This window comes from Anomaloglossus baeobatrachus, chromosome 6 (genome assembly GCF_048569485.1).
Source record: "Anomaloglossus baeobatrachus isolate aAnoBae1 chromosome 6, aAnoBae1.hap1, whole genome shotgun sequence".
Lineage (NCBI taxonomy): Eukaryota > Metazoa > Chordata > Amphibia > Anura > Aromobatidae > Anomaloglossus > Anomaloglossus baeobatrachus.
The window spans coordinates 34,284,289-34,295,557 of NC_134358.1; the positions used below are offsets into that span (position 1 = coordinate 34,284,289).

At 50.0% G+C, this 11,269-nt stretch overlaps 1 protein-coding gene across 1 annotated transcript in view; it reads right to left on the minus strand.

Moving 5' to 3' along the window:
• Positions 1-11,269, minus strand: part of PHF20L1 (PHD finger protein 20 like 1) — a 162,697-nt gene that overhangs the window by 26,599 nt on the left and 124,829 nt on the right. Inside the window, exons 12-14 of the mRNA XM_075352848.1 lie at positions 3,704-3,919; positions 3,236-3,286; positions 2,823-2,918 (exon numbers count right to left, since the gene is read on the minus strand). Of these exons, the coding sequence (XP_075208963.1) occupies positions 2,823-2,918; positions 3,236-3,286; positions 3,704-3,919 (363 nt within the window). The remainder of the gene's footprint in view (positions 1-2,822; positions 2,919-3,235; positions 3,287-3,703; positions 3,920-11,269) is intronic.

Genomic DNA, 11,269 nt, shown 5'->3' on the forward strand with positions numbered 1-11,269 from the left:
AGAGTCGCCTGAGGTATGCAAAAGCACATTTGGACAAGCCAGTTACATTTTGGAAGAAGGTCCTGTGGACTGATGAAACAAAGATTGAGTTGTTTGGTCATACAAAAAGGCGTTATGCATGGAGGCAAAAAACCACGGCATTCCAAGAAAAGCACTTGCTACCCACAGTAAAATTTGGTGGAGGTTCCATCATGCTTTGGGGCTGTGTGGCCAATGCCGGCACCGGGAATCTTGTTAAAGTTGAGGGTCGCATGGATTCAACTCAGTATCAGCAGATTCTTGACAATAATGTGCAAGAATCAGTGACAAAGTTGAAGTTATGCAGGGGATGGATATTTCAGCAAGACAATGATCCAAAACACCGCTCCAAATCTACTCAGGCATTCATGCAGAGGAACAATTACAATGTTCTGGAATGGCCATCCCAGTCCCCAGACCTGAATATCATTGAACATCTGTGGGATGATGTGAAGCGGCGGTCCATGCTCGGCGACCATCAAACTTAACTGAACTGGAATTGTTTTGTAAACAGGAATGGTCAAATCTACCTTCATCCAGGATCCAGGAACTCATTAAAAGCTACAGGAAGCCACTAGAGGCTGTTATTTTTGCAAAAGGAGGATCTACAAAATATTAATGTCACTTTTATGTTGAGGTGCCCATACTTTTGCACCGGTCAAATTTTGTTTAAATGCGGATTGCACATTTTCTGTTAGTAGTTCATTTCAATCCAGAAATATTACTCAGTCCATCAGTTATTAGATATATGACACTGAAATAGCAAAAACCCAAATTGTTATAAAGAAGAAAGGTTAACATTAATAGGGGTGCCCAAACTTTTTCATATGACTGTATAATATATATATATACACACACACACATATACATATATACACATATACATATACACTATATATTTTTTTTTAATAAAAATTACAAAAATTAGGCAATTTAAACATCTCTCTCGCTATAATTATAAATATATATATTATATATATCAAAAATTTGGGAGGAAAATGGGGGGTGCGTCTTCTAATCCGAATATAGCGGTACCTGGGTGTCCTGTCTGTGCGGCGATCGGGTGCCTGTGGCTGCGTGCAAGCGGCCAGGTACCTGTGCTTGCGTGCGGTGGCAGCCGGGTACCCGTGTCTGTGTGCGGGCGGAAGCCGGGTGCTGTGTGCGGGCGGCAGTCGAGTGCCCGTGCGGGTGTCAGCCGGGTGCTGTGTGCGGGCGGCAGCCCGGTGCTGTGTGCGGGCGGCAGCCGACTGCTGTGTGCGGGCGGCAGCCAGGTGCCCGTGCGGGCAGCAGCCGGGTGCTGTGTGCGGGCGGCAGCCGGGTGCCCGTGCGGGCATCAGTCGGGTCCTGTGTGCGGGCGGCAGCCGGGTGCTGTGTGCGGGCGGCAGCCAGGTGCCCGTGCGGGCAGCAGCCGGGTGCTGTGTGCGGGCGGCAGCCGGGTGCCCGTGCGGACGGCAGCCAGGTGCCCGTACGGGCAGCAGCCGGGTGCTGTGTGCGGGCGGCAGCCGGGTGCCCGTGCGGACAGCAGCCAGGTGCCCGTGCGGGCAGCAGCCGGGTGCTGTGTGCGGGCGGGAGCCAGGTGCTGTGTGCGGCAGCAGCCGGCTGCCGCCCTCACACAGGCACCCGCACGCAAGCACAGGTACCCGGCCGCTTGTACGCAGGGTGGGCGGGCAGCCTGCTGGCTGCCACTCTGTGCGTGCGGGGCAGACGGCTGTGCAACAAGTTACCCAGTTTGTCCGCGGTCCCAGTTTCAAATGATGGCGCCGGGAGCGAGCGCGTGCGCAGATGGAGCTCTTGGATGAGAGCTCCATCTGCGCACGCGCCGCTCCAGGCGCCATCATTTGAACCGGGACCGCGGACACTGGGACACTCACTGCACAGGCCTGCTGCACGACTCACCCGCTGCTGCCGCCACCACCACGGACCCCGCGGCTCCTGCCACCACAGTGTCCCGCGGCTCCTGCCACCCCGGACGCCACCGAGCTTGCCACCACCGCACCTGCAATCACGGACACCACCGCACCTGCCACCACGGACCCCGCTGCCACTGATCTGCCGCGCCTGCCAGCACAACCTCTGCCTCCTGTGACCCCGCTTCACCACCACTTCTGCCCCCCTCCGGTAAGAGAACACCGGAGTATAAGACTGACCCCATTTTTCTTTTTTTTACATGTCTAAATTTGGGGTGCGTCTTATAAAGCGATAAATACGGTATATAAAAATATAAATATATATATATATATATATATATATATATATATATATATATATATATATATATATATATATATATATATATATATATGTGTGTAGATATAGATATATATTGTATATACTTATAATTATTATTATATTGTATATACAATTATTATATTGTATATATATAATTTTTTTTAATAAAAATTACAAAAATTAGGCAGTTTAAACATCTATTTTGTTTCTATTTTTCTTTACATTTTGTTTACATTATTTAAAAAAAATAGTTTTCGGCTTGTTATTTTGCACATTTATAGACCCCTCGGTGTCTTGAGCTTTATTTTTGTATGGTGAAAGGGGTTGAAAGTGTTATTTCAGCGCTACTCTCTGCCATGTCGGAGGTGCCGGTGACGTAACGGCCGCACACACCTACTGAGATACATGTATGATATCATGTGTTTTACCGTAAGGAGCAGCACACACGCACAGTACCTGTGGATTGTGTGCACACCTCGCCTGGTGTGTGAGGTCGTAACATTGTCAGCGACGCTTATGTATAATCTGGCGGACAACCCCTTAAGGCAAAGAATTAAAAACACATCAATGCCTACTTTTCTTCTTCTTCTTTTTCTTCTTCTTCTGTTTGGATTTGGAGTGATCCTTCTCCTTCTTTTCTTTCCTCTCTTTGTCTTTTTCTTTCTTCTTACCTGCGAGAAAAACTCAAACTTAAGGGCTCTCCCCCACTATGTCATGATATTGCGGTCCCCAGAGGTCCCGCTTCTGGGACAGCAATGAATCTTGAGACCAGAGGGACTGATTTAGCGATGCGTCCCCTTTCACCATCATCCCATTTACTTTCCCAGCTGTGAGACCGCCCCCATCTGCACTAATTAATCCTTTGTTACAGCATCTACACTGGCGACGCCTCTACATTTAAAGGGCCGGCGCTCTTGCTAGATGGACCATGCATCAATGCTTTGATAAGTCCCATAATCGAAAGTGAGAAAAAAAAAAATAAGATTACCGGCAGAAGACGTTTTATCTTCGGTCTTTACTTTCTTCTCTGTTTTTACAACTAAAGAGAAAAAAAAACTAAGTAAGGGACACTGGGATAAACCAGATTTTACAAAACAAACTGCACACAATATTAACCCCTTATGGATCATGCAATTTTGCATTTTTTTTTTCTTATGTGAAGTGTCATAAAAAAAAAAAAAAAAAAAGTTAACTACATGAACTGCAAATAAGAAAAAAAAAAAATCCCCTGGGGTCAAATTGTGAAATAAAAATGAATGGGTCGGAACGGGATAACAAATGTATCATCGCCCTGTGTATGCGCATTAACGATGATTTAGCCCTATTAAGTTTGCATTGGTGTAAAATGGCCTTTAACCCCTTCACCCCAGAGCGATTCTCTTTTGGCAGCCTGTGTAATTTTTCCTCTTGTTTGTATAGAAAAATGTAAAAAATGTAAACAATGCAAGTACTTTACCCATTTCGGGCTGCTTGTCTTTATCATGCACTTTCTTTTGTATCTTTTCCTGCAAATTATCGGGGAGCTTATTTTCCACAACAGCAGCAGATGATGTCTCCGTAATTTCCGTGCTCGGGACACCAGAGGATTTCTTCTTCTTGCTTCCTTTAGGCGATTTCAAGTTATTTGGTAACGCCAAGGTGGTCAGTAAAGCCAGAGGATGGGGCTCCAGGGCTGCGAAACAGAGAAAAGGGTCACCTGACTATAAATTCATCCAATGGTTTTATAAATTACTCTTTTGAAAGCTGAAACCCTCCCAAATTTGGTTTAGGTTATGAAAATAAAGTTGCTGCAAAGCTGAAATATCGATTGTTTAATGAACACAGAAAGGTCAGATTTTGGCAAGACAAAAGTTTTGTCGCCCACAGAAAGTAATGTGAAAATCAAACAAATAATTAACTTCTAATACAAAGATATGTTGCATAACATTGGTGAATGAAGTTGTGGTGCTATTAGAGCCATATTTAATATTTTGTGTGACTTCCATGAGCTTGAAGGACTGCATCCATGCGGTTCAACAATGATTCATACAATTTATTGATGAAATCATCAGGAATAGCAAAGAATGCAGTCTTACATGCCTCCTAAAGTTCATCTAGATTCTTTGGTTTTGTCTTCCAAGCTTCCTCTTTCATCCTACCCCAAACATGCTCAATGATGTTCATGTCTGGTGACTGGGCTGGCCAGTCCTTGAGCACCTTGATTTTCTTTGCCAGGAGGAACTTTGTTGTAGAGATGGATGTATGAGATGGAGCACCATCCTCCTGCAGAATTTGACTCTTTTATGATTGGGAATGTAAGAGGTAGCTAATACTTTTTGATATTTTAGCCTATTGATATTGCCCTCCACCTTAAAACGGTGGACCCGTAGAAGCCTAATTACAGGCGAAACGGCCGTCGTCCTCACCGAGGGGCTGCATCCAGGTCAAAATTTGAGATCTTTGGATCCAACCATCTTGTCTTTGTGCGACGCAGAAAAGGTGAACGGATGGACTCTACATGGCTAGTTCCCACTGTGAAGCATGGAGGAGGAGGTGTGATGGTGTGGGGGTGCTTTGCTGGTGACACTGTTGGGGATTTATTCAAAATTGTAGACATACAGAACCAGCATGGCTACCACAGCATCTTGCAGCGGCGTGCTATTCCATCCGGTTTGCGTTTAGTTGGACCATCCTTTATTTTTCAACAGGACAATAACCCCGTACACACCTCCAGGCTGTGTAAGGGCTATTTGACTAAGAAGGAGAGTGATGGGGTGCTACGCCAGATGACCTGGTCTCCACAGTCACCAGACCTGAACCCAATCGAGATGGTTTGGGATGAGCTGGACCGCAAAATGAAGGCAAAAGGGCCAATAAGTGCTAAGGATCTCTGGGAACTCCTTCAAGACTGTTGGAAAACCATTTCCGGTGACTACCTCTTGAAGCTCATGAAGAGAATGCCAAGTGTGTGCAAAGCAGTAATGAAAGCAAAAAGTGGCTACTTTGGAGAACCTAGAATATAAGACGTATTTTCAGTTGTTTCACACTTTTTTGTTAAGTATTTCATTCCACATGTGATAATTCATAGTTTTGATGCCTTCAATGTGAATCTACAATTTTCAGAGTCATGAAAATAAAGAAAACTCTTTGAATGAGAATGTGTGTACAAACTTTTGGTCTGCACTGTATATATTGTGAGATGCTGAGGGGGAGAAGTACTAGAGAACGAAGGGAATTTTGTTACTTACCGTAAATTCCTTTTCTTCTAGCTCCTATTGGGAGACCCAGACGATTGGGTGTATAGCACTGCCTCCGGAGGCCACACAAAGCAATTACACCAAAAAGTGTAAGGCCCCTCCCCTTCTGGCTATACACCCCCAGTGGGATCACTGGCTCACCAGTTTTAGTGCAAAAGCAAGAAGGAGGAAAGCCAATAACTGGTTTAAACAAATTCACTCCGAAGTAACCTCGGAGAACTGAAAACCGTTCAACATGAACAACATGTGTACCCGAAAAACAACCAAAAATCCCGAAGGACAACAGGGCGGGTGCTGGGTCTCCCAATAGGAGCTAGAAGAAAAGGAATTTACGGTAAGTAACAAAATTCCCTTCTTCTTCGGCGCTCCATTGGGAGACCCAGACGATTGGGACGTCCAAAAGCTGTCCCTGGGTGGGTAAAGAATACCTCATGTTAGAGCTGCAAGACAGCCCTCCCCTATATGGAGGCAACTGCCGCCTGCAGGACTCTTCTACCTAGGCTGGCGTCCGCCGAAGCATAGGTATGCACCTGATAATGTTTGGTGAAAGTGTGCAGACTCGACCAGGTAGCTGCCTGGCACACCTGTTGAGCCGTAGCCTGGTGTCGCAATGCCCAGGATGCACCCACGGCTCTGGTAGAATGGGCCTTCAGCCCTGATGGAACCGGAAGCCCAGCAGAACGGTAGGCTTCAAGAATTGGTTCTTTGATCCATCGAGCCAGGGTGGCCTTAGAAGCCTGCGACCCTTTGCGCTTACAGCGACAAGGACAAAGAGTGCATCCGAACGGCGCAAGGGCGCCGTGCGGGAAATGTAGATTCTGAGTGCTCTCACCAGATCTAACAAATGTAAATCCTTCTCATACCGATGAACTGCATGAGGACAAAACGAAGGCAAAGAGATATCCTGATTAAGATGAAAAGAGGATACCACCTTCGGGAGAAACTCCTGAATGGGGCGCAGCACTACCTTGTCCTGGTGGAAGACCAGGAAGGGAGCCTTGGATGATAGCGCTGCCAGCTCAGACACTCTCCGAAGAGATGTGATCGCTACCAGAAAAGCCACTTTCTGTGATAGTCTAGAAAGTGAAACCTCCCTCAGAGGCTCGAAGGGCGGCTTCTGGAGGGCAACTAGTACCCTGTTCAGATCCCATGGATCTAACGGCCGCTTGTACGGGGGTACGATATGGCAAACCCCCTGTAGGAACGTGCGCACCTTAGGAAGGCGTGCCAAACGCCTCTGAAAAAAAGACGGATAGCGCCGAGACCTGACCTTTAAGGGAGCCGAGCGACAAACCTTTTTCTAACCCAGATTGCAGGAAAGAAAGAAAGGTAGGCAATGCAAATGGCCAGGGAGACACTCCCTGAGCAGAGCACCAGGATAAGAATATCCTCCACGTTCTGTGGTAGATCTTAGCGGACGTGGGCTTCCTAGCCTGTCTCATGGTGGCAACGACCCCTTGGGACAATCCTGAAGACGCTAGGATCCAGGACTCAATGGCCACACAGTCAGGTTCAGGGCCGCAGAATTCCGATGGAAAAACGGCCCTTGGGACAGTAAGTCTGGTCGGTCTGGTAGTGCCCACGGTTGGCCGACCGTGAGCTGCCACAGATCCGGATACCACGCCCTCCTCGGCCAGTCTGGGGCGACGAGTATGACGCGGCTGCAATCGGATCTGATCTTGCGTAGCACTCTGGGCAAGAGTGCCAGAGGTGGAAACACATAAGGGAGCCGGAACTGCGACCAATCTTGCACTAGGGCGTCTGCCGCCAGCGCTCTTTGATCGCGAGACCGTGCCATGAAGGTTGGGACCTTGTTGTTGTGCCGGGACGCCATGAGGTCGACGTCCGGCCTTCCCCATCGGCGACAGATTTCCTGAAACACGTCTGGGTGAAGGGACCAGTCCCCTGCGTCCATGCCCTGGCGACTGAGGAAGTCTGCTTCCCAGTTTTCTACGCCGGGGATGTGAACTGCGGATATGGTGGAGGCCGTGGCTTCCACCCACATCAGAATCCGCCGGACTTCCTGGAAGGCTTGCCGACTGCGTGTCCCCCCTTGGTGGTTGATGTATGCCACCGCTGTGGAGTTGTCCGACTGAATTCGGATCTGCCTTCCTTCCAGCCACTGCTGGAAGGCTAGTAGGGCAAGATACACCGCTCTGATTTCCAGAACATTGATCTGAAGGGTGGACTCTGCTGAGTCCACGTACCCTGAGCCCTGTGGTGGAGAAAAACTGCTCCCCACCCTGACAGACTCGCGTCTGTCGTGACCACCGCCCAAGACGGTGGTAGGAAGGATCTTCCCTGTGAGAATGAGGTGGGAAGAAGCCACCACTGCAGAGAGTCCTTGGCCGTCTGGGAAAGGGAGACTTTCCTGTCCAGGGATTTTGACTTCCCGTCCCATTGGCGGAGAATGTCCCATTGAAGTGGGCGCAGATGAAACTGCGCAAACGGAACCGCTTCCACTGCCGCCACCATCTTCCCGAGGAAGTGCATGAGGCGTCTTAAGGAGTGCGACTGACTTTGAAGGAGAGCCTGCACCCCAGTCTGTAGTGACCTCTGCTTGTCCAGCGGAAGCTTCACTATCGCTGAGAGAGTATGAAACTCCATGCCAAGATACGTTAGTGATTGGGTCGGTGACAGATTTGACTTTGAGAAGTTGATGATCCACCCGAACGTCTGGAGAGTCTCCAGTGCAACAGTCAAGCTGAGTTGGCATGCCTCTTGAGAGGGTGCCTTGACCAGTAGATCGTCTAAGTAAGGGATCACAGAGTGTCCCTGAGAGTGCAAGACTGCTACCACTGCCGCCATGATCTTGGTGAACACCCGTGGGGCTGTCGCTAGACCAAATGGCAGAGCTACGAACTGAAGATGGTCGTCTCCTATCACGAAGCGTAGAAAGCGTTGGTGCTCTGTAGCAATCGGCACGTGGAGATAAGCATCCTTGATGTCTATTGATGCTAGGAAATCTCCTTGAGACATTGAGGCAATGACTGAGCGGAGGATTCCATCCGGAACCGCCTGGCGTTCACATGCTTGTTGAGCAGTTTTAGGTCCAGAACAGGACGGAATGAGCCGTCCTTTTTTGGCACCACAAAGAGATTGGAGTAAAAACCTTGACCTCGTTCCTGAAGAGGAACAGGGACCACCACTCCTTCTGCTCTTAGAGAATTCACCGCCTGCAGAAGGGCATCTGCTCGGTCGGGATTTGGGGAAGTTCTGAAGAACCGAGGCGGAGGCCGAGTACTGAACTCTATCCTGTACCCGTGAGACAAAATGTCTGTTACCCACCGGTCTTTGACCTGTGGCAGCCAAATGTCGCAAAAGCGGGAGAGCCTGCCACCGACCGAGGATGCGGAGGGAGGCGGCCGAAAGTCATGAGGCAGCCGCCTTGGAAGCGGTACCTCCGGTTGCTTTCTTGGGGCGTGAGTGAGCCCACCAGGAATCAGAGCTCCTTTGCTCTTTCTGAGTCCCTTTGGACGAGGAGAATTGGGGCTTGCCCGAGCCTCGAAAGGACCGAAACTTTGACTGCCACTTCCTCTGTGGAGGTTTGCTTGATCTGGGCTGGGGTAAGGAGGAGTCCTTACCTTTGGATTGTTTAATGATTTCCGCCAATTGCTCACCAAACAGTCTGTCTCCAGATAATGGCAAGCTGGTTAAACATTTTTTTAGAAGCAGAATCTGCTTTCCATTCCTTTAACCACAAGGCTCTGCGCAAAACTACAGAGTTGGCGGATGCCATTGAGGTACGGCTCTAGAGTCCAGTACCGCATTGATAGCGTAGGTCGCAAACGCAGACATTTGCGTAGTTAGGGACGCCACTTGCGGCACTGCTGGACGTATGAGAGAGTCCACCTGTGCCAGACCAGCTGAAATAGCTTGGAGCGCCCACACGGCCGCGAATGCTGGAGCAAACGACGCGCCGATAGCTTCATAGACAGATATCAACCAAAGGTCCATCTGTCTGTCATTGGCATCTTTAAGTGAAGCCCCATCCTCCACTGCAACTATGGATCTAGCTGCAAGCCTGGATATTGGAGGGTCCACTTTTGGACACTGGGTCCAGCGTTTGACCACGTCAGGGGAAAAGGATAACGTGTATCCTTAAGGCGTTTAGAAAAACGCTTGTCCGGATAAGTATTGTGTTTCTGGATGGATTCTCTGAAGTCAGAGTGGTCCAGAAAAGTACTCAATTTACGCTTGGGATACAGGAAATGGAATTTCTCCTGCTGTGCAGCTGCCTCCTCTGCAGAAGGGGCTGGGGGAGAAATATCCAACAGCCTATTGATGGCCGCTATAAGGTCATTTACCATGGCGTCACCATCTGGCGTATCCAAATTGAGTGCGGCGTCAGGACAAGACTCCTGATCACCCACCTCTGAACCCTCATATAGGGACCCTTCTCGCTGAGACCCTGATCCGCGTGATGACGTGGAGGGTCTCTCCCAGCGAGCTCGCTTAGGCGGACTGGGACTGTCATCGGAGTCAGAGCCCTCAGCCTGTGATGCCTGGGACCCCCTTGAAGTACGGATTAGTTCCAACTGAGGGGGACCGGGGAACATAGACACAGCAGTGTCTATGGTCTGAGCAACTGGCCTGGACTGCAAGGTCTCCAGGATTTTTGTCATAGTCACAGACATTTTATTAGCAAAGACTGCAAATTCTGTCCCCGTCACCGGGGCAGGGTTCACAGGCGTCTCTGCCTGGGCTACCACCACAATAGGCTCTGGCTGACGAAGTGCCACTGGGACTGAACATTGCACACAATGAGAGTCGTTGGAGCCTGCTGGTAGATTAGCCCCACATGCTGTACAAGCAGTGTATACAGCCCGTGCCTTGGCACCCTTGCGTTTTGCGGATGACATGCTGTTGTCTCCTCAAAGCAATATAGGGTGTACAGCAAGAAGCGACCTTACAGTGCAGTATATAAATATATCTAGACACAGCAGTGTCTATGGTACAGCGAAAAATATAACACTGTGGCACTAGTGGGGCCGCACGTATGTGCTGCTTACCGCCCGCTTAGCGCGGGGTGTGTGGTCGCCAGAAACCCCTAGCCTGGGTCCCCCAGAGCCTGCGTCCGTTCTCCAGCCAGACTGCATGTGTATAATGGCTGCCGGCGTCCTGGGGAGCTGCAAGCCTGGGGGCGGGCCTAGGGCGTGCACAGAGAAAAAGCGCGAAGCCTGTGTCCTACTGTGCTCAGTGAGAGGGCTGGAGCATGTAAATCGTGCTCCAGCCCTCGGCGCTGCCGATTGAACAACGTCTCTCCCCTACCCTGATTGACAGGGTGGGGGGCGTTAACGAAGCGGAGCTAGGGCGCAGAAAGCCGGGGACTAAAGTTAGAAGCGCCGCCGCCGTAAAAGCGCGGGTCGGCGCATCCCCGGCGCACTACAAGTCGCAGCTGCGCCGCCGCTCCAGGGGCGGTCGGCGCGGCGATCCACACACATAAAGTCCCCCAGTAATCTGCGGGGACTATAAGCCCAGCGCACAGCGCTACAGTCCCCGGCGCACTAGCACACCCAGCAAGCCTGGGGTGTGCGTGGCCTGCCATACGGGGACACAGAGTACCTGAAAGTTGCAGGGCCTTGTCCCTGAACGGCACTCCCGCTCCACATCCAGCAGGTTCTATGGGTCTGTGGATGGAGCCCGGCCTCAGGGCTTGGTGGCCGGTAAGATCCCACTTCCTCAGAGCCCTTCAGGGGGATGGGGAAGGAAAACAGCATGTGGGCTCAGCCTCCGTACCCGCAATGGGTACCTCAACCTTACAAACCACAAGTGGGGTAAGAAGG